The 23,732-nt window shown below is 35.8% G+C and overlaps 3 protein-coding genes across 3 annotated transcripts; 1 reads left to right on the forward strand and 2 right to left on the reverse strand.

Annotated features, from left to right (window-relative positions):
• Positions 1–9,467: 9,467 nt before the first annotated feature.
• On the reverse strand, positions 9,468–12,647 carry LOC124416171. Its single transcript, XM_046897095.1, has 6 exons — positions 12,569–12,647; positions 11,342–11,515; positions 11,113–11,248; positions 10,519–10,947; positions 10,155–10,387; positions 9,468–10,051 (listed from the first exon to the last, which is right to left on the reverse strand). Exons 1-6 carry the CDS (start codon positions 12,645–12,647, stop codon positions 9,468–9,470), a joined length of 1,635 nt encoding a protein of 544 aa, XP_046753051.1.
• A 280-nt stretch (positions 12,648–12,927) lies between these two features.
• LOC124416172 lies at positions 12,928–13,803 on the forward strand. Its single transcript, XM_046897096.1, has 2 exons — positions 12,928–13,542; positions 13,602–13,803. Exons 1-2 carry the CDS (start codon positions 12,928–12,930, stop codon positions 13,686–13,688), a joined length of 702 nt encoding a protein of 233 aa, XP_046753052.1. The 3' UTR covers positions 13,689–13,803.
• A 7,430-nt stretch (positions 13,804–21,233) lies between these two features.
• On the reverse strand, positions 21,234–23,025 carry LOC124416173. Its single transcript, XM_046897098.1, has 3 exons — positions 22,955–23,025; positions 22,568–22,860; positions 21,234–22,435 (listed from the first exon to the last, which is right to left on the reverse strand). The coding sequence occupies exons 1-3, from the start codon at positions 23,023–23,025 to the stop codon at positions 21,234–21,236; spliced, it is 1,566 nt and encodes a 521-aa protein (XP_046753054.1).
• Positions 23,026–23,732: the final 707 nt, after the last annotated feature.

Raw genomic sequence — 23,732 nt, forward strand, 5'->3', positions numbered from 1 at the left:
CGGTTGATGTACTTGAGAGACCAGATATGGAAAAATTACCCCAAAATAACAAAAACTAAGTTCAGTAAAGTAAATTTCTTGACCATATTTTCCAACTGAATTATCTTCAATTTTCGGTGCTGTGCGTTGATATAAAACTGAATATTTATCGAAATTACATTTGTCTTGAACTACATACCAATAAATGTTACCGACTTCTACGTCAATACAATTTCCTGATGAGTATTCATATCGTACTCCGGACCTAAGAAGTATTTCATTTTTCTGTAGATCCACTGTAGCTTCATAATCTTATAATGTAATAAAAATTTGTCCATATGCTACTACGTCACTCCAGCTTCCGCAATGGTCAGAAAAGTGTTCTTTTTTGCGATTCCCTGAGCTGTCTACGTCTCCGGCTAAAATTAGGGGTCTCGATGTCGTGGCATTCAGTTTTATCTGTGTGAATAGCTGTCTGCGAGTTTGGTATGTGCGTGCGTAGTGTAGGTCTCTGCATGCATCTCGTTATATTTCGTCTATACATTCGATATCGCCATTTAAAACTACCGATATGTGTGAGTGCATTTCGCAAAAGAATACCGATCTATGGATTTCTACTTTACATTGGATAACTTCAACGCTTGGAAATTCGGCTACTTGGAGTAATTGTATACTCGTGTCTGTTGGAGTTGGATTTGAAATTGCCATATTGCATTTCTTAATATTGATTAATGATAGTGTCGTTATATTCATCGGAAGTGATCCACAGTCATAAGCTATAAAGCTATGGCTCCGCGGAAAGTATGAAGTGTTCCGATCACAATCAATCTGCGTGAGGGCGCGTCCATGATAATCTGAAAAATTTGTATGCGTCAGCAGCAATCCGAACGATAAAAATATTGAATTATATTAGTAAGCTATTCTCACTCTATCGCAGTGAACAATTTTACGTTTATTTTTCTCCAACTCTATTTCTATATCATTCGTTTCTTGAAATATTTGTGTGATTCTATACGGTCCTTTGTAACTGACGTCTAATTTTCCTATCTTTTGATTTTTCACCAGATGAATGTTTTAGTCCTACTTTGAAATTGGCTGGATTCATTTTCTTATCATAATGATGTTATGATCATGTTCTAGCTTTTTCTAAATTTCAACGCGCTGTTTTCCAAATTATTATAGTTTTAAGCATAAGGTTCTTTACATAGTCAACATAGGTCAGGACTTCTGACAGGGTGGGAATTCTAAAGGGATACGGGCGTATTAGATACTTGTATATAGATACTTGCTCGTATTAAAAGAAAATGTCGCGTGAGACAACCATTCATCCTAATCTTTCTTTGTTAAGAAATGCTTCAGGTAATCTACGAGTACTTGATGACTTTTTTCCAATGAACCATTTGATTGAGGATGGAATGCTGTTATTTTGAATTGCGTGATTTTAAATGCTTTCGCAACTCGTCTCATTACTTGACCAACGAATGCTGCTCCTTGGTCTGTTAAAATTGTTTTCCAAGATCAGTATTTACATATAAAATTTTTTACGAATTCATCTGTGATATCTTCAGCAGTTGCATATACTAACGGTAATGCTAAACTGAATTTGGAAAGATTGTCTCGCATGGTCAACACGTACTTATAACCGTTCTGAGATGTCTCGAAGGGTTCGACTATATCTAGCGCTACTTTGTCAAATACGGCTGCGGATGTCTCTGATATAACCATAGGTTGTTCGATTTTAAAGCACGTGAGTTTTATCTTTTGATAGCTGATGCAATTCTTGATGAAATCTTTCATTTATTTTTTCACGTTATCCCAAAAACATTGCTGTCGAATTCTGTTGTATGTTTTCGTAATACCTTTGTGTTCTACGATCGGACATTCGTGATTTTCTTGTATTATACTGAGTCCGATATCTGGAGTTGGAATGATAATTTTCTTTTTGCAGATTTGTATGACAGTTTGTGTTCCTGCAAATACTTGTCTAATGATGTTCCTTATCTTAATCCAGACAAGGTTATTTATATCACTTTTCCCTTGGGATATGGTTGCTATTTCAATTTTTAAATCTTCTATGTTTTGTTTCAAATTTACAAATGCAACGTAAAAGTTCTTTTCTACAGGTATATCTTGTTGATGTTCTCAAGTAACTAATGAGATTATTCTTTTCTACGATGTTTCTAATATAATTGTATGTCCAATTCGATATTCTTTTACTGGCTTAATGTTTCTTAAGTATCCTTTTTCAGCAAAAAGTTTACCTATTTCGCCTAGTGCTGTTTTACTGGTGGAAATGAATCATAGATAATTGTCTTTTCTCATTTTTCAATCGTCTCGAGTTTCGAACAGATTAGTAGGTTCTTGTCTTTGTAATACTATTGAGGCTTGCAAATCATCGAATAACGTGATATCTGATATACTGTCTAAATTGCTTATTTTTACTGGATTATCTGATGATTTCTGCGAATCATTGATTTCTCATATTGCGTCTAGATTTGGTATAGCATTAGAATGGTTTATTGATATTGCGTTTTGTTGACTTTGAGGATCTGGAGTTCAATTTATTTTTGAAGATTCTTTATTAACGTTTTCGAGTGAAACTGATGTTTTCGGTATAGGTAATACTTATATTACCTGATTCCTAATTTTTTGATTGTCAATTTTGTTTTTCACGGGTTTCGGTTTGGAAGGTTCATTTGCATGGCTGCCTTGATGATCTCTTGAGCCTTTGTAGAATGCATATTTATGCGTTGTTTCATGTTGTCTCATTGTACGCCGGAGTTCTGGCATCTGTTTCACACTGTTTCTAGGTATAACTTTTTCTGCAACTTAGATATTTTGCTTCGACACCAGTGTTCCTGGTTTTATAGTTTGCGTCCATTCTTTCTGATTGTCTGGCAAATGTCGTACTAGCGTCCGTTCTATTGTATGGTTTGTGACGTTGCACCCCGCCCCGCGTGCACGTCACAATAAGCCCCAAACCCGCGGAGCGAGGCCGAACAAGGCCGAACAAGCCCGGGCGCACCCGAAGACATAATTATTAGGGTGTTTCAAAAAAAGACAAATTTTTTTTCCTTATGCTGTCCAAAAATTGATAGTATACCTAAAACCAAAAATTTTGGCGCCAATATGAGCTCTTCATACCAATAGTAAGGTTTGCCTCTATCCATTTCTCTATTTTCTATTTAAATAACACGGAAATTTTTTATTTTTGTTTTTGAATTTTCATTCCTTTGGAACGGTTTATCGTCACAACAATCTGAAAACAGAGATTTGTAGGAAATTTCTCGTTCTACACAAAACGTCTGAAGATCAAGGTTCCTCAGATCAACCGTTTCAAAGATATCAGCGATCAAAAATAACACTAATCAAAAATTTCAAATATTTTCCAATAAAACTACAAAAAAATATCATATGTCATATTTATATTATTTTAAATTAAGTTAAGTTTCCTACAAATCTCTTTCTTCAGATTGTTGTTACGATGAACCGTTCCAAAGTAATAATAATTGAAAAAAAAAAAAAAAATCATCCCGTGTTATTTAAATAGAAAATAAAGAAACGAATAGAGGTAAACCTTACTATTGATATTGAGAGCTCATATTGGCGCCAAAATTTTTGGTTTTAGGTATACTATCAATTTTTGGACACCATAAGAGTAAAAAAATTCTTTTTTTTTTGAAGCACCCTAATAATTATACATTCAATTCTATTTTCAATTTATAAAAAAAAAATATTCACCAAAAGAGTAATTTTTTATTATTAAATTTGTTAAAACATCAGTTGGTAATACGTGATAATGAACGAAAATTTTTATTATCTTATTTAAATATATTATACTACAGGTGTGAAACTGATCAAGTAACAGATCACTGGTAATAGCAAGGGATGATAACAATAAAAGGAAATTGACTTTAACACGGCTAAGGGTACAAAAATATCGAGTAATCAAAAAATTAAAAATTCAGTGTAATTAACAAGAAAATAGTCACCTAGCGGAACATGAGAATGATTCTTCAAGTTCATCAGATGTAAATGTAGTCGCGAATGATAATGTAATTATAGATTCTAACCTGGACATTGATTTAAATGATGCAAGTCAAGAAGAGATAAATGAACAGGATGACAATAATTATCCAGAATTGATCACATCTATTGAAAGAAGTTCTAACGAGCAAGATGATGAGAGACAACTTGACTTAGAACATCATCTATCTAATAGTGAAGAAAAAATTAATAGATTTGATCTTGAAATACAGCAATTACAAAAATGGGCAGTACAACATAGAATTGCTCAAGTTTATCTTGACTCTTTGTTAAAAATCCTTTGGGCGAGGCTGCTTCCTAGTTTACCTGCATGTTCGAAAACTTTTTCAAATAATGGAGGAGCTAAATATAATGTTATCAACATGAAAGATGTAAATGGTACTTATGGAACATTTGGACACAGCGGTATTGAGTCAGGTTTACTGAAATGCGTAAATACTAGTGCTCATAATGCATATGTTATAGAATTACAGTTTAATTGCGATGGCTTGTCTTTATCGAAATGAAGTTCTTCTGAAATATGGCCAATACTCTGCGAAGTTCACTCACCCTTGGTTAACTATGAGCCATTTGTGGTTGCTTTATATTGCGGTCATTCTAAACCGATGCGTGTGTCACATCCTCGATGCCCTCTGCCCCTACTCATTAGTTTTATTTCAGTTTCGATTAAATTCATTTATATCTCATGTTTTGAGTCTCCGTATGCATTGTATGCATACGGCTTTCTTTATCACTTTTTACGGCTCTGGGAAATAACCACCCCCAGCTTATAATAATCTTACTCATTAAATAATGTTACGGGATAATCCTTATCTAAACAGACTAGAATATACAAACTCTCTAAGAGTAACCAGATGACCGGAAATCGCTTCTCGATATTTCCAGGTATGCAGAATCTGGCACGCACGTGCACCGGATTAAAATCCATATATCCATCTTTGAAGTGTCTGTTTGGACAGGGTCATCCCGAGCATACAGTAGAATATTTTTTATCATGTACCAAAACAAGCACGGCAATTCCCACCCGCACTCATGGAAGAGGCGGGATTAGTTAAGATAGTTTTGCATGCTACACCGTACCCAAAGGGCGGGGGTAGTTAATAGCGAATGGGAAATTCAAAATCTTATCAATACTTCCTTATTGGACAGCTCTCTCAAAGATGCTGGGAACCAATCAGGAAGTAGTTTTTCTTAACTCTCAATTCTCAGTTTTTCTGAACAGACAGTTGTGGGATAGTCGTCAGACAGTTGTGGGATAATCGTCAGACAGTTGTGACATAGTCGTCAGTCAGTCGTGACATAGTTCAGCAGTTCTTACCGTTTCGTCAAGCAGTCATTACATAATTGTCAGACAGTCTTCAACAGAATTTGTTCTCTCAGTTTTAGGCAGATCAATCAGACCAGAGAATCTATTAGAAATTCAAAAGGTCTTTTATTTTATTTAACTTAACAAACTAAAGCGCTAAAAGGGAATTCCGTGACTTTATATTTAAAACCTTTCATCTTTTATAATCAAAATCATTATAAGAATTTTTCTTTAAACCTTAATTGAATAAACAAATATCGTGTGTTAAACTTACATCGCGAGTTGAACAATTAATTACCTTTAACGCCTAATATAAATTAAGCGATCAGTAACTTTAACCAATTTCACCACCGGCCGAACACGCAGAGCCGCCCACGTAGCCCGAATCAACGGTCACCAGCAAAAGGTAAGTGACCATTTTATTATCAAAGTCGGTTCAACCAAGAGGGAAAACGACATCAAAATTCAAATAATTCACCATCCGGGAGAACTAGTCCGAGCCAAGCGTTATATTTTTGGGAGTGGTTTGGTCATCAACCAACCCAGCCCATAACACGTGTAGAAGAATTCACAAAGAATTTTATTGTTGAAATCAACCATTTACTGAAAAACGGTATTTCCATTGGAGATACAAAGTATTCCATTGTTATTAAATGTTTAATCTGTGATACTCCTGCTAGCGCTTTTCTAGAATGCATAAAAGGGCACACAAGTTCACACGCTTGTGAACGATGCGACTGTATTGAGAAACAGAGTTGATAGAACTGTTACGTTCTGAGAGGAACGCCACGAGTCGAATATGATTCACTGCGTGATTTTGGTTAATCTCTTGACTTACGTAGTTGATGTTCGGAAATCTGCTGATCAGCTCCTCAGCTCTTCTCGTTCGGCTCAATTAATTCTGAGAGTTTGTAAGGTAATTAGGCTCGTGCCAACCATCACTATGCGTGATTGAAATAATTCTCTTTACACAACACTTTAATTTAGAATAAACATTTATTAATAATCAACAATCTCCGTCAACTTCTCGGTTGTCGAATTTACAATGGTTTATAATTTGGTATTTTGCTTATCACAATCACAACTGTTATTAAATCTTCGAGGTTCTGAGTTTGACTCTATTCACTGAGTCTAAACTTTTCTATGATTTCTGAATTAAACTCTGTTCTAAGGTTGTTCTGTTTTCTATGACGTCCAAAACTGTTCTCTATGATGTCTGGATTTATTCTGGTCTAATTTGAATTAGTGTTGAGAAAAGAGGTGGAAAAAGTAGGAGGAGTTCGAAAGGGTTACAGTTTCTCGCGGGTCTAGGATGATTGGATGAGGATATTAATTAGTATGGGGGTAAAGTTTCTGATTAGTGCGTAGGATCTTGGCGGGGAATTAGCGTGAGGTGGTTAGTTCAGAAAGCAAGCGGCGATACGCTAATTGGCCGCGTGATCATTAAATAAGGGCGCTATTCCTAATTCTGAGAATAAGGCTTCTTTATCTGAGAGCTATTCATGACTTCTCTTCCCACGTTTCCTCTGTTTAGTCTACTCGACTATCTTTATTGAGTGATAATTGCAAGTGTTTATTACTTTGAAGCATTGCAGCTGCGATCGTAAATTAAGGGATTTATTTGAAAGCTAATGTTGAAAAATATAACGGTCAAATGTGAGAAAAATATAAGTACCATATATGTATATAAGTTTAGCTGATGAAATAACGGTTAATATAGCGTAGAGAACTGTCGATATAAGAATATTGCACGTTATGATTATAATTGTGCATGTCGGTATTAGTCTAAGAACTACGGGTAAGAGCTCCTAAAGCTCTCCTATGGTAACTGCACATCGGTAATGTAGGATACAGAGAGGGTGCCCCCGTGGATACCGGCTGGCACGTAACAGAACTACGACTTTTACATCAACTAATAACAATTTGAGAACAGATAGAATGTGTTGTAGATTCTAAGCATACGTATACGTCTAAGTATAGGGACCGAGCACTAACTGCAGAGGCAGCACATCTGTCGGAAGTGGCGCGCCCTGGTGTTTAGTAAAAGCAAAAAACGGGTAAAAAGTATCACAATAGCTTATGTGTTTTTAGTTAATAATGGAAAAAATAATAAAATATGGTTTCCAACCAATAAGTAATACACGTATTCGAGGTCAAAACGACATAAAAGGCAAAAAATTACATGAATCTGGACATGTCTTTGATGTGGTTGAAAAAAAATTATTAAATGGTCTCGTAACCATAACCGCTGATGTTGTTGCTCATTGTCAGACAAGTGTGTCTAAAACTTATAATGTTAAAATTACAGTAAGTATCTATATCTCTTACTTTTCTCAAACTTTATAACACAATTAAAAAATATAAAAAAAATGTTAATCAGAAAATTTTTGCATGAATCTTGACATGTTTTTGAAGTGGTTGAAAAAAAATTATTAAAAGGTCTCGTAACCATAACGCTGATGTTGTTGCTCAGACAAGTGTGTCTAAAACATGTAATGTTGACATTACAGTAAGTATCTATATCTCTTACTTCTTTTAAATTTTATAATATAATTGAAAAATATGAAAAATAATGTTAATTAGAAAATTTTTGTTTTTAGCTAGATGATCAGCGCAATACAAGTGATGCTGTGTGTACGTGCAAAGCCGGATTAGCTGGTAAATGTAAGCATATTTGTGCTGTCGTCTATTACGTAAACTCACCTGATTCTGCTGATTCGAAAACAAACCACGGTCAAGAATGGGGAAAGCCATCTCGTCGTCAGCTCTTGGAGTATGAAAAAGGAGTAAAAATAAGTAAATTATTTACTCCACTTCCCTACAGCGATAAGTATCCGAAAGTGGTACCATTAAAGTTGGAATCGCTCGTCTTTCCAGAGGATATGTCCAACTGTCCTCTTAGTACAGTGATAAACATAGACAAAAGAAATGAGAGAGAAATAATTGCAGCTGAATCACTTGTTGCTTTAATAAAAGTAAACGATAAGCGTGATGTAGAAACAAAGGTAAATAAAGTTATCCAGGAAGTGCTTCAGCTGCAATTGCTGAATGAGATTTATTCTCAAGAATATTTAGTAGCAAGTGATGTTTATGAGTTTTATTTGAAAGAAGTGTGTTGTGATAATCAGAAAGCTATAAATATTTGCATTCAAACTATTCTCCAGTCTAAGATAGACGAGTGGTACAAACAGCGTATCTTCCGAGTAACAGCAAGTAATGGTCACAAGTTAAAAGGGGATCGTTTTGATACTGAAAAAGCAATCACTGGCCTATTAACACCAAGTAAAGTTGAGACACAAGCCATGGCGTATGGTAAGAAAATGGAAAGTGTAGCTCTGAAAGAGTACAAAAAGCTTATGGACCAAAATTTCGAAATTGTTCAAGTCGGTGTGGTCGTTAACATTAATCAACCCTGGTTATGCTGCTCGCCTGATGCTATTTTGATTCACGGTTCTGCTATTTGGCAAAAAAAATTAGTCGAAATAAAGTGTCCTTATACGTGCAAGAAGATACCGATATATGATGCTGAGAATGGGAAATGTAATGTGCAATATTTGAAATCAGATGAAAATGGATTACACCTGAGTACAACTCATTCCATTTACACTCAGATACAACTGCAAATGTATGTTACAAATGTCGGTTTTTGCGATTTATTTGTATACTCACCTCAGGGCTGTGTTTTGATAACAGTTGCTCGTGACGAAACTTTTCTAAGTAAGGTAGTTCCTAAGCTAGAAAAATTTTATTTTGTGCATTATGTTGAAAGGGTATTTATTAAATATAGTAAAAGTAAATAAAGTACAAACATACTAATAAACACTTATATGCTAATTTGTTTCAACAAATGGAAATTTTGAAGAAATGTTAAATTTTTGTTTCTTTTATTTATAGCTAAATATAATAATGATATATAATAAGGCCCAAACAAAAGTACTAAATATTTGTGTAAGTCATTTTTTAATCATAAAATAAATAATTTTATTATAGTTTTGTAAAAGTTTTGTATTCAAATTATTATATCATAGTTTATGTATCAGAGTTTAATAAAAATTATATTTAATTACATTGTGGATTTCATTTTATCCTCTAAATTTGCAATTAATTATTTTTACTATTTAATCATATTCTTTTATTATTCTGTCACTGATTTTTCCTGGTTAAACAGGGGCTTTTGAATATTTATGATAGCACATATGACAAAAACAATTTCATCAACATGAGGCAAAAGTGACACTGGTACTTTGGAAAGAATATTAAAGTCTTTTATTCTTTGATTTACTCGTTCAATGTGTATTCTCACTGAAGCAATATTGTAAGTCTCATCAACTTCCTCAGGTGTAAATTGATTTTTGTTGCAAAACGGAGGCATAACAAAAATCTCATTTTTTTCTTGAACTCTTGTTTGTATTTGCGGGAAACCTTTATCTGCTAGCACAACATCATCAGGTTCAATTAAATCTACTAAACCACAATCATTTGTAATGAAACAATCACCAGCACGACCACCATAACACTTTGACAGAAAACTTATAAATCCACTTGGAGTACATCCTACTAAAAATTTCATTGTGTGATGATGCTTATAATCTGAATACATTAAAACTCGATGTTTAACTGCTGGTGGAACTTCTGTGTTTACTTCGGTGCAGTCAATGATAACACGAGTGTCTGGATAATGTAGCTTAAATGATTCTGGTAAGGTTGCTCGAACAGCGGCTTTAGATGGCCAGAATATAAAGTTTTTCATTACAATATTCAACTGTTGCAAATTTTTTACGAATATTCGATTAACAGTAGTTCGATGAATATTAAATAATACTGAAATCGCAGTAAATGTCAAACCGGTTTTTAGCTTCACTAATGTAATGAATAATTTTGTTTTTTTTGTCAATGGGAGAACTTTTACCTTCTGGGAGTTTATTCAAAAGCCATGAAAAGATAGATAATGTAACACCTGTAAAGCTACTTATAGTTTCATCACTTGTAATAGATGAAAATCCATGGAATCCTTTACAGTGAGATTGTATAGACTCGAAATTGATTGGATCGCAACTGGAACGTTTCTTTTCATGGACGGCATCGAAGCTTCACACATTTTATCTGCGGTTTTTTTCACAGATATATTGACTTGGACTGCTGCAGTACTAATACCATCATGATTATTTATATTACAAAAAAAATACGTAACATCATCAGTTGAAATATCAGGAATAAAATCCTCAGTTTGACAAGTAATACTTCGATAGGCTGGCGGAGAAACATTCATAACATTCACGTCCCTATGACAGTCGTCCTGAGCTTCCGTTATCATTCCTCCTGCGTCTTGCTCCATTGCAATGTCACTTGTATTATTAATATTTTTATCTCCAATACAATTATTACTGTTTACACTACTGGTGATACTGTAAATTAATCTGTCCTTATTTAATTGACGTGTTCTTGACCGTTCAAATCGTTGCAGACGTTGAATGGAATTTCTTGTATTTTCTTTTCCAGGAAAAATCGAAGGAACATAAGATGGATGATGTGAGTTGTCCGATTTACTATTATTTATAAAATGAGCACTACAAATTCTCGTATGTTGATTTGGCTCCCATTCTTTCGGATTTTTACTGAAAAAAAACAACGAAATTTAGAGGTTAAATGTATACTATTACATAAATTTTAATTTAATTATTATACGTAACTTTTTATTCAAATAAAATACCACTCGGTTTGATTTTGTAATATTTAAATTACAATGTCACTACTGTTAATAATTATAATGTCTTACTTACACATAATTTTTTACTGCATTTATCCACTTTATACGTTTATCATCTTTCCATGTGGCACCACATTTACTCGAGGGAAAACAATAAAATTTCACTGGTAAATCAACTTTCCACTTATGACGAGATTTTTCTGTGCATCCTTTGATACAACAACATTTTACTGATGGAGACATTTCGAACAATTTTTCAATATTTATTTAATAAAACATTAACTACATTTAAAACAACGTGCTGCTGCTTAACTTTTTCGCCCGATTATTGTACATTTCTGTCACCAGTTGGCGTGACAGTCTAGCGGCTCGGTCCCTATTCATAAGCATACGATTGTGTAGCGATGGTACGAAGATCCCCGAGCCCTCACGAAACTGTACGAGCGGCCGTGGGCTTCTCAGTGTCACACGTGCGCCTGGAAATAAGGACCACGATACAAGTACACTCCGGGAGTTATTAATCACATATCCTGAAAGATCCTGCCCATCCTGATATTAACTATATAACCTAAGTGCGGATCTAACAGAATGTTCTGTGACTTCGATGATCCTAATCATCATAATAAAGCATGGCCATTGACACTTATTGAGCCAAAGATTGATATAATGTCAATGTTTGTCCTTGATTTCATGCATTCACTAGGGCAACCCGTAACAGTCAACATGCATTATTTGACATACTTAGCTGATGACGCGGTAAATATGGATTGTAGTTTGAGTGAAATGAATGCATTTTCATAAAAAAATCTACTCGGGAAAATCAAGAGAATCTTGCGATCACCTCATCAATCGGTAGCTCGATTGTGGCGTAGGATTCATGACAAATCTATAGTTCAAAAACCACCTTCACTACAAATTGATTGAATTATTTTGAAAAAAAATGAACGGGAAATTCTTAAATTACGTTATAAAGAATTTTTCATTGATCAGAAAGTACAACAAAATGAAAAAAAAAAAGGAACAGATTAAACCATCAAATATGAAAAATTGAGAAACATCTAAAAAGGCTATTTGTTAACCTTCAACATCAGAAAGTGTGAAACAAGATGTATCATCGAAAATGGTAACCGAAGTTCAAAGCGCGTTGGATGTAACCATGAATAATAACTAACCTAATTATCACCGGCCCACAAAAATAAAAGTGGTCTATACTTTTGACCGGACCTACCTATCTATAAGTATTTGGACGCGCTAAATCCGAATCTGAAACCAGTTCTGCCCGTACACCCTCAAAATTTTGAGTAAATTGCAAAAAACCATAATAATCGCAAAAAATTAGCAGTTTTGGTAAGAAAAAAATGTATGGAACTATAGACCAAGTATGATTTTTATGTATTTTGGTCCGCTAAATCCGAATCAGAAGTTTATTCAACCATAAGCCATTTAAAATCTAAGTAAGTTTCAAAAAAAAAACCTGAAAATTGCGAAAAATAGCAAAAAATTGAAGGTTAGAAGCTGGTGCCTGTAACCAGGGCACTTCCACGTGGTGACGGTGGGCAACAGAACTATCTGGCAGAGTCCCTGGGTTAACGGCGTGTGTGCCGTCATGGCACGCACAAGCAATATGTGTTTTACGATACAGGAACTCGGAATCAGGGGCCAGCAACTCTATAGGGGAGGACCGGCGTGTGATTCAGTGATTTGAGCCACCTAAAGAGGCGCTGGTGGTGCTGCGTCAGCGCGTCATTTCAGCCGCCATGACTGGTCATGACAGTGACGCGCAGCCATTTCGATTTTTGCAAGCATTGCGTACGGTAGTGTTCGGAGTGGCTTGTGAAAAGTAGAAAGTTTGAGATTTGCCGAGGTAAAGCAACGATTTGTGTCTACGATGCCTCCTGTAAGAAAAACCACTGCGTTGTGGAAATGTGTGGTGCTTACATGTGAGACAGATGTTCGTAAAGAAAAAGCCCACCGGATCCCGGAAAATGTCAACGAAGCTAACCTCTGGGTGAAAAGTTCAGGAAATCCTGAACTGAGTAATCTAGGGATTGCGGAGTTGAACAAATATCGAGTGTGTCACCGGCATTTTTGCAGAACTGACTACCTGGCGCAAACTCAGAAGCCTACTCTAAAAAAGGCGTCTTCACCGAAATTGCGGCTGCCGATAAGTGTTGTCGAGAATGCCAGTGATTCTTCGATAAACGAGTTTCCGAGAAACTCTGAGGATCGTCGATTAATTGTTCTCGAAACAGAGCTTGCTGAGCAGTCAATCACCCCTTCATCATACCAAGGCGATGAACCTGTGACGAAGTCCAAGGAAGGCGAACCTATATCCATCTCACGGAAACGGAAACGTCCTCTAGGGTCTCATTTATCGGGTGTTCCAAAAAGAGAAAGGTACCTTATCAAGAAAGCTCGAGATTTGAGATCTGCGGTCAATATTTACAAGAAACGAGCTTCAACATACAGAGACCCGCTACAGCAAGCTATGAAACTCTGCAAGGACAGATCTCTTGAAGCATTCGCAGCAAAATTAACTAAAAAACAGTTTATATTTTTCAGAATGCAGCTGAAAAACTCACCGCGAGGACGGCGCTTTACACTGGAGGAAAAACTTCTATCACTTTCTTGGATGAAAGCATCTGGTAGAGGGTATCGTTTGCTTCAGTCCCAATTTCAATTACCATCCGTTCGCACGTTAACATCATTATTGAATAGATATTCCTTAGACGCTGGAATTAGTGAGAAAGTAATTAGAGCTTTGAAAAATAAAGTAGATTCATTGAAAGATCCTCAAAACAAATTCGTCACACTTATGTGGGATGAGGTCAAATTGGACGCAAATTCACAATATGATAGAAAACTCGATAAAATAGTAAGTTTTGAAGATTGGGGTAATTGCTGACCAAGCTCTAGTATTTATGGTCTGTGGTATAAAAAATAATTGGAAAATGCCCCTTAGTTTCACATTTTGTGGATCACAAACAACTACAGATCTACTGATCAATTTAATAAAATCACATGTTCAAGTACTCAAGGAAGTTGGCTTGACGCTTGTTAATACAGTTTGTGATCAAGGGAGTTCTAATGTTGCTGCTATTAATCAATTGGAAGAACAATATCGTAGAGTTAAAGTGAAAAAAGGTTCAGCAAACGATTCCACTCAAATCATGCTTTCTAGGATGAAGATCATTCCCATCTTCGATCCCCCTCATCTTTTAAAATGTTTAAGAAACAATCTTCTGAATAAACATCTGGAGGTTGAGCCTTCAGAGCAAGTCGTCGGAGAACGTCATTTTGCAAAGTGGAGTCATTTGGAGCTGCTACACGACTTGGACCTGTATGCAGAAACCGACAACCAGCATCTGTGGAGAATGACAAAGAGCCACGTTGATCGACGATCCATAAAAAAGATGAAAGTCAAATACGCAGCTCAAGTCTTCAGTCGGACTTGCGCAACTTTTCTAGCCATGGCAGCAAGATGTGAATGTATGACATCAGCAGGAAATAGGATGCCAAAGGAAGCGCTTTATACCAGCAAGTTATTAGTTTTCTTCAATGATTTATTTGATTCGGTTAATGGATCTTCCAACGTAGGAGAAAGGATCACCGATTTACGGAGCGCAATGACACTGACCCCGGAACAAAGACTGTTTTGGGCGGATGCCCGGAAGAAATTGCAAAAGATACGCTTCGTCAACATGGACAGCCTTAGGCCAGTCAGAACAATTCCGTGCTTAGCGAATTGGAACAGGACATTAGATGGCTTTCAACGAATCTGGAAGCGACTCCTCGTTGAAGACAATTTTTCCTCTTTTTGCCCTCGGAATATGAATCAAGACTCGACTCGTTGGAAAATTACTTCGGTTCTATTCGTAGTCATGGTTGGCGTAATGTAAGTCCCTCGTGCAAGCAATTCACCGCAGCATATCAATCACTGGTCGTCAATAGCATCTCGATTCCTCATTTACAAGGAGAGAATTGAGAAGACGACTAAGGTATTATGTTCGGAGATTTGTGTTGCATGGTGGAGGATCAGAACGTTAATCAAGAACCTGACGTTGGCTCAACGGATGATTTGCCTTTACCTCTTGAAAATTCTCCTCAATCATCTAGCTTACCTTTTATTTTTTATAACACAATGACTAGCCATGCTGCTAGTAAGGTTGCTCAAATTTTGTTACGACATGTTAATAACTGTGAACAATGTAAAGAGTGTATCTTGGCAGGAAATTCTCTTTCTCTACTATTTTCAGACAGCCAGTTACATTACGTTAATTCAGTTTTCTTAGCATCAGTCAACCATTGTAATCAATTGTTAAAATCTTTGCTTCCTAGTCATTGCTTTAGAAGAAAACTGCTGGCAACATTACCCTCAAAACTGTATGAAAACGAGTTTGCAATTTGGTCTACGTGTCCAAAGCATGCATCTGCGATGAAATCAAAATTTTTAGAAGTGCTGATTTTATTGCAGGTGCATGCATTCTGTTCTAATGTCAATATAATTCTCACCGGGAAATATGATAGAGCACTTTATAATGAAAATTTTGTAACAGGCAAGCCAGGTCATATAGATTTAAACACTCTAGGCATAGAAACAGTTTGTGAATCCTGTCAATATTCAAGTATAGGCGTATAAAACAATTCAGGTGTGATTAGGTAATTTACTTACCATTTAGTGTGGAGTAAAATGAAGTATTTAAATTTGAAAATATCTAAGTCGAGGCGTAAAATATAAGTTTCTGTGATAAGTACCTATTTACTTACTATTTAGCACGTAGTAAAATGAAGTATTTAAATTTGGAAATATCTAAATTTTATTGTGAATATCGGAAATATTCAAGTCGAGGCGTAGAATATAAGTTTCTGTGATAAGTACCTATTTACCTACTAGTTAGCGCGTAGTAAAATGAAATATACAAATTTGGAAATATCTAAATGTTATTGTTAATATCTCTGGAAATATTTGAGTCCGAACGTAGAAGATAAGTCACTGTGATAAAGTATTCACCTACTATTTAGTATTTTGTAAATGAAATATTTAGATTTGACAATCCTGAGAGTAATATTGTATATATGTACATATATTTTGACGACACTAGCTCATGATAGAATGCACTAGCTGATATTTTAATATCGTCACCTAAATGTTATTGTGAATATTTAACAGCCAGGTTTTTTTGCCTTCTGCTTTTTTCCTGGGCATGATTTAATAGATTATCGTTGAAATTAGATGGGTTTTAGCCTTCGGTATTTTTTCCAATACTTTAATTTTTGAAAATCTCAGTTATTGTTCTTTTTTAATGTACATTTTCTTCGATAAATAACCAATCAATTTTGATATAGTATTTTATAACTATTTTTGAATAAATTATAATAATGAAACACAAATCAAGTTGTCTTTCATTTCAGCAAATATTCCCTTTCCCGACGCAGAGTTTGAATTAATGAATTAATCCAGCCGAATGAAAAGCTGAACCGTCAATTCCATTTAAACGACCCGCCATATAAGACTTAGTGTTTTGAGCCAAGTGCAGGTGGTGCGTCGGAGGTGATTAACAGTTCAATGTATTGGAGTTGCCGTACCCTGCTCGGAATCCCAGTATCGGCGTCTGGTCAGAGTGAGAAAGCAGGCTCGCAGGCGTCGTCATCCAGTGACTGCAGCTCTTCATTAGTGGGTGACTTGGCTTCTGAAGGGTATAATATTACAAGAAGTGTCTCTTACATATGTAACAAAAGTTCTGATTGTTTTTATTACATATGAGGAGAGTTTGAAGTGACAAAGTACCGTACACCTTTTTCAAACAAATTGAAAAAGGTTTATGAAGATTGCTTTGGTATTCAAATTACCAACTGGAATGCAACCTGGGTACCACATACCGTTTGTGGTCGGTGTCACACGATGTTAATTCGTTGGGAGCAGACGAGAAATCAAGAGAGCTTAAAATTTTCGAAGCCCATGATATGGTCTGCACCAACAAATCAAAAGAACTGCTACTTTTGTATGACTGACGTTGCAGGTTTTATTTCGACAACTAAACATAAGATTCAATATCCAAACGTTCCATCAATTGTAAAACCTCAAAAAAATTTGGTTGTCGAAGAAACTGCTACTCTTGAGCCGATGGATGAGGACGAAGAGGGGATGCAAGTTGACGACGTCTATGAAGAAAACAGTTCTGAGGACGAAGAATACTTGCCCGATGTTGTTGGTGAAAATAAAAACCCTGAAACCTTCGACCAACTAGAATTAAATGACCGTATGCGAGATATAGGGCTATCCGAAGAAGGATCTGAACATATCGCGGCTGTATTAAAGAAGAAAAATTTATTAGCTAAAGGAACATCAGCTTATTTTTATCGCGATAGGGAGAAAGAGTTCCAAAAATTTTTCAACAACGACAGCGAAAATTCATTGGTTCACTGTTCAGATGTGAAAGGTTTGGTTGATAAATTGAAACCGAACACATACAAAGACGATGAATGGAGGCTTTTTATTGATTCGTCAAAAAGAAGTCTCAACGCTGTTCGTCTTCATAACAGAAACACGTGTGCACCGATTCCAATAGCCCACTAGACCAAACTTAAAGAAACTTATGAAAATTTACAGATTGTATTAAATAATATGAAGTATTCGGAGCATCAATGGAAAGTTCGTGGTGATTGGAAAATTTGCGACACTTCTGTTAGGTCATCAATCAGGGTTTACAAAATATCCCTGCTTTTCATGTTTGTGGGTTAGTCGAGATCGGAAAAATCACTATTAGTCCAGTCGGAATGTACATGAGTTCTATTCAACAACCGTGCCAAATCGCCATTTTTTTTGTAGGCAGTTTGGACCTCAAAGAATATATTATGAAATTTGAGGTGTCGAGAAATGACGGCTGTTGGCCGGAAAAATTATTTGAAAAAAAAATCACTATTTTGATGTTATTATCTTTGGAATGAGATTTATCGAAAAAAGTTTCCTACAAAAAATGTGCGCCGTAATGAAATCTACAAAATAAGTTCTGTTGCAAAAATCATGTATAATTATTGGTTTGGCGGTAAATCACTGTTGAACAAAAAATTTTTCAAAAAATTTATTATTGTATTTACGTGGTTTATTTATTAAGTACTGTTCTGAAACTCATCCATCCCCTAAAAGAAACTGTCCCGAAGAGATATCGATAAGTATTATCCAGCCGGGTTATGTAGTTTAGCAATAATGACCAATTTTCGTAAATCCGGCGTGTCGATATAGCACTTGTTCCACAAGGCCGAGAAGGTGCAAAAAAATCAGGGTGATTCTTTTCAGCATGTACATTCAGGATTTAACTGAAAAGAATAGGTTTTTAAAAAAAAACCATGTTTTTCGAGGATATAAAATTTTAGCTTATAAACAAATACAAGTTACGCCTTAAATATTAAAGTTATTCAAAATGTTCTTCAAGATTCTCATAGGTCTTAGCGAGACGCGTAATCTAAAAAAAAAAGTCTCAATATCTTCATTACAAGCCGAGATACAATCATTTTTACGTTTGTTTAATTTATTACTGTTTGAATCAACATTTTCGCGAAATTCAAGTTCGGGGGCATTCGTAATAGTGTTAGGCATAATATTTGACATTATAGAAACCGTTTTGAGCAATAATCTTATGGCAGATCATGACTGCATTCGGTCACTCGCGCGCGGAATATACGGATGGCAGCGTCGGTGCCGCCGTGTGGCGTGGTGGGGGCCTGCGTCTCGCCCCGCGGCGCGGCTCCTCTCGCCTGGCTTAGTTAACCATCTCCATATCTCCCTTATTGGGAACCAACACGGAGGCGTGGCCTATTCAATATGGCGGCCTCATCCAAGTCAGCCGGTCCATGCTAACACGTGAAATCATAGGGAGTCGCTTCTATTTATTTGTTTATCGGTTCGAATTTATCAAAATCCATTCAATTCTCGCAATGAGATTGACCACTGGCGATGTGTGTGCTTGGGCTGAGACAGCTCCAACGCACAGAAATTTCATCGAAGGTGAAAAATTGCTGAATGCAGGCCACATAATCCGGTGTGACAGATGCGAGGATGCTCGTGACTGTGAAAATAATATTATCAAAGTCCGAGCATTCTGTTTTCAAACATCCAATTTAAAAAGCAGTCCTCACGAGATAAACGCAACTTTAAATAAAGCAGGAGTGATCGGCAACATAACCTGCACGTGCAAAGCTGGACTCGGTCAAAAGTGCAAACATAGTTTGGCTGTGTTGTTGTTTCTTACCAGGTAAATATGGTTTCAATAATCAATCAATGTGTTCTTAATTAACCAAAGTTATTATATCTGATTAGAAACGATATCGATAAACTGGACGTTCTCTCATGTACGGACAAAAAATGCGTGTGGAGCGAGCCTCAAAAAAAATCACTGGAAAAATATAAGCCGGTGCCGTTAGAAGAGCACGAATGTTTCCGACTCAAATCCATCGACGTAGTTAACGTTGCGGACGAAGAGCTGATACGAGCGATGATTCTACAAGGAATTCCAGGATCAGCATTTGCACAACACACGTAAAACTTTCTGCCTTTCATTTCACACAGCCAACTCCAATACTCAATCCAGTTTGATACGATGGATAATATATTACATAAACCTAAGAGAAATGAAAATAGAAAATAGCGTTCCTCTATTCTCTCTTTTCTAATGAACGATGTGTACCAACTTGATGGTGTTGGTATTTTGTCAAAATTCTAGTAAAAAGTGAATTTTCATAGCATAAAGTTATAGTATAAAATAAATATAGCTCACCATGTGTATCTAGTTTATAATAAACTTTCAACAAAACCTACAATGAAGATTTCAACATAAGAAACCCTTTTGCGTCCTGCGTTGAGAGTCTGCGAAGAATCTCTTCGCAGACCTGCTACGCGCAGGAGTGGAAAAGGTTCTGAAAAGGATCTTTGGGTCTTAATGTCCAATGCAGTTTGTTTATATTTAGTCCTAGACTACCATAGTTTGTTATAATAAATAATAAAATTAGAAATAAATAAATAAATAAAAACTTTTTTTTTTAACCATTGAGCATGCTTTTGAGAATCTGAACTTTTACACCATAACTTTCTTCACGAGAATCCATTTAATTACTAAAAATTTTCTTTTTAACCTTGGAGGTGTGCAGTTATTGTTTCTCTGGTCTATATTTTTCAAAGGGTGATGATGTATCTTTGGGGAACTTGATTTGGATTTCACACAGGTTTGGACGGCACGCTCCTATTCTTCCAAAAAGTATTGTCCCTGTATCTGATCCCCAGAGGGAGAAAATTAGAACGATTTTTCTGAACCAAACATCAGAATGTATGCAACATTTAGCGGATTGCGTTCATCGCCCGCTCAGAGAATGTTGTCAAAATATTCTGAATGGATTGGAGAGAGATGTTGTGGACATCTGTACAGAGAGCATGACATCGTTTTCGGTTTGGTTGAAGGAGCGCCAAATGAGAGTCACGGGATCAAGGTGTTATGAGCTGTACACCTACAGTAAAAACAAAAATCCTGATTGGCACAAAAAATCCGAAAATTATTTCAACCCTCAAGATTTCACTAACAAGTTTGTAAAACACGGCGCAGACAGTGAAAGTCTTGCACGCAAAGAATATGAGAAGCGAACATCGGAGCAAGTTTTTCAATTCGGATTAATTGTGTCACAGCAAAATCGATGGCTAGGGTATTCTCCCGATGGAGTTATATTTAAAGATGGCAAACCAAATAAGCTTATCGAAATTAAATGCCCTTATGCTGGAAAAACGCAAACAATTTCCGACGTGATACCAAACTTGAACTGGTTGAAAATAACAAACGCTAGTATAACTTTGAAAAAGAAGCATACGTACTACGGTCAAGTCCAAGCAGGCATGGCGATTTTAAACTTGCAACAAGCTGATTTGGTCATTTTTGCACCTTTCGACAACAGCATGATTGTTTTGCATGTTTCTTTCGATGAGAATTTTGCTAAAGAAATGCTTTTTGCAATCAAACACGTTTATTTTAACATGATGGTACATAATCTTTGTCTTAAGGTTTAATTTACAACGTTTCTTTTATTCACTTGCATTTTGAGTGTACGCATAGAAAAGAGAGAAATATAAAGCTTTATATTTATGTAATATAAAAATAAACATACGTATATTTATTATTTTATTCCCATTCAAAGTTACGTAGAAAAAGATGGTCACAACGATGGAAACTTGTTGTTTTTTAGAATTGGAGAACCAATATTTACTGTTCCGCAAATTATTGTGAATATTTGTTCGATCTTCGATGCAAGTTTGGATGGAAGTTTATCCCCTAGAATTTTGAATGTTTTGAGTCTTTGATTGGAACGCTCGATGTGTACTCTAGCTTTGGCAATTTTTGCAGTTAAACATGCGTCGACGCTTGAGAATTGTTTTTGTTTTTTCAAAAAAGGAGGCCGAATAAGTTTTATGTCATTTTTTTTGCAAATATCATCGATCAGGAACCCTTTGTCAACCATAACAGCATCATTTGCCTGTAACTTTTCCAACAAGTTGCTCTCTACGAATATCGCTTTGTCCGACGATCTTCCTCCGTATGGTTTGCTTATGAATGAAATCATACCAGCCGGAGTGACTCCGGTCATGAATTTTACTGTGTAGGTTCCTTTGTAAAATGAATATGTCAGGATTTGACAGCAAAGATTTTTTGGTTTTTGCAAAAATATCTCTGTATAATCTAGAACAACACGAACATCTTCGAAACCTTCGAAACACGTCGGAATATTTCGTGAGATTTCAGCCTTTGAGGGGAAAGGAATGGCTACTCGAAGGACTCTACTTAAAACGTCTAACATTCGGAGGAATATTCTTTTGCAGCTTTGTGCACTGTACATTCGACTGAAAATTGCGAGAAGCGCATATGATGCGTTTTGTTTTAGTTTAATATACGTCATCAATATTTGTTCTTGGACCGTTGATTTTGAATCCGCAATGTTTGGGTTCATTGTATGCACAATATCTACAATTCGCTCGAGTATCGTGAAATTTTCAATACCAGTGAGAGTACTGAGTTGCCGATCACTCTTAATAAGACTGCGTAGTGTTGGAACAAGGTCTCCGCTCTGTACTTGAATTCCAATTTCAGCAGTAGAGGAAAGTGGTGGAATATCAAGTAGTGATTGTGTTTCGACACATTTTTCATTGGCATCCACTTCCATCGGAGAGTCTTTACCGGCAGGGGTTTCAACTTTTTTAACTGTCTCTTTCGCAATCAACTGTCGCTTCTGTTCTCTTTCTAATATTCTTTTCGTTCGATTCTTATTTTCCGCAGTTTCTGTTACTTTGTCGGTTGATCTCTTCGGCAAGTTACATGACGGAACTGCACTAATTTTTAAATTTTTTCTTTTCGATTGAACATCTGCAACAGAGAATTGTGTTAAAATTATTTATATAAAGATCACTTTGCAAAAGTTAACAATAAATCCTTTCTTTAATTTTTTTTCTATAGTATAATCTACATCAACTCCAAAAATAATTTGGTACTTCTTACCTGGCAGAAAATAATCCTCTTTTTTAAAGTGCAAGGAACAGATGCGCATGGTCGGAGTAATCGGTTTACCGATTTTTATTGCTTGTTCCCAGGCCTTGAATTTGTCGATTTTTTCCGATATTCCTTGTTTATTGGTAATTTTAACAAAAGTTTGTCCACGTGTCGGAAATGTGTGGAATCTCACGGTTGGATCTCTGCTACGTTTACTTGAGCAGCCGTATACGACACAAAATGATTTGTCTTTAGAGATTCTTGGCGAAAACCTCATACCTTCGCCCGGAATGTCGCCCATACTGTCACGATCCTTATTTGTTGATTTCTTTTCTTAATTATTGAGTCACTGCTTTAATAAATCTCTTTGATACTAACAAAACGCACGTATATCACGGCGCAAACACTGGTAAACACCGGGCAGCGACTTGACAGCAGCAGTTACATTTTTCGCCGCTAGATGTCATGTTCGAGTTTGTCATTTCCCAATAAATTGTTGTGAACAAATTTTTTTTTTTTTTTGATTCAACGTAGTTTTTTCTCACGAATTCGAAAATGCTCATGAAAATTGATATTCTCAAAGCCTCGCGCGGCTTAGTTAACAATTTCCATATATTTTATTTTATAGAAAATCATACGTCTATAGTTCCATAAATTTTTTTCTTACCAAAACTGCAAATTTTTTGCAATTTACTTAAAATTCTGAGGGTGTACGGGCAAAACTGACTTCAGATTCGGATTCAGCGTGTCGAAGTATATAAAAATAGGTAGGTCCGGTCAAAAGTACAGACCACTTTTTTTTTATTATCACAGGCCCTCGACGTTACATCAATTACTTTCCGTTACCAACACACAGCATTTAAACAATGAGTCAAACTTAAATGATAATGATTCACAATGGAATTTTCCTACAGACGCAATTGTTGATGAAAACGGATTAATTGTGATTCCAGGTTTGATGAAAAGCATTTCAATGTTAAGAATGTAATTCATAATTTTCTCAAAATTACCTTCAATTTTTTATAGATAATGCTGACAATGACAAATCTGTCTCAGATTCAACCTTTCATCAACTCAAAGGAAACAGTGTTGATCAAGGAGTATACCTTCGCCAAGACTGTAAAAATTTGTTCTATTCCATAACGAACAGTTATTACTTTTTGAATATTATTAT

Source organism: Diprion similis, chromosome 2 (genome assembly GCF_021155765.1).
Source record: "Diprion similis isolate iyDipSimi1 chromosome 2, iyDipSimi1.1, whole genome shotgun sequence".
Lineage (NCBI taxonomy): Eukaryota > Metazoa > Arthropoda > Insecta > Hymenoptera > Diprionidae > Diprion > Diprion similis.

Bases quoted from the DNA above. Each gene is read 5' to 3' on its own strand.
- LOC124416171 (XM_046897095.1), bottom strand. From the start codon at position 12,647: ATGACGGCACACACGCCGTTAACCCAGGGACTCTGCCAGATAGTTCTG. The intron at 10,388-10,518 runs GTATTTTTTTTG...GAAACGTTCCAG, and splicing joins ATTTCAACTGATGATGTTAC to TTGCGATCCAATCAATTTCG. The intron at 10,052-10,154 runs GTATTATTTAAT...GGCCATCTAAAG, and splicing joins TGACATTTACTGCGATTTCA to CCGCTGTTCGAGCAACCTTA.
- LOC124416173 (XM_046897098.1), bottom strand. From the start codon at position 23,025: ATGACATCTAGCGGCGAAAAATGTAACTGCTGCTGTCAAGTCGCTGCC. The intron at 22,861-22,954 runs GTGATATACGTG...GGATCGTGACAG, and splicing joins TGTTTACCAGTGTTTGCGCC to TATGGGCGACATTCCGGGCG. The intron at 22,436-22,567 runs GTAAGAAGTACC...TCTCTGTTGCAG, and splicing joins AGAGGATTATTTTCTGCCAG to ATGTTCAATCGAAAAGAAAA.
- LOC124416172 (XM_046897096.1), top strand. From the start codon at position 12,928: ATGCCTCCTGTAAGAAAAACCACTGCGTTGTGGAAATGTGTGGTGCTT. The intron at 13,543-13,601 runs GACAGATCTCTT...TATATTTTTCAG, and splicing joins AAGCTATGAAACTCTGCAAG to AATGCAGCTGAAAAACTCAC.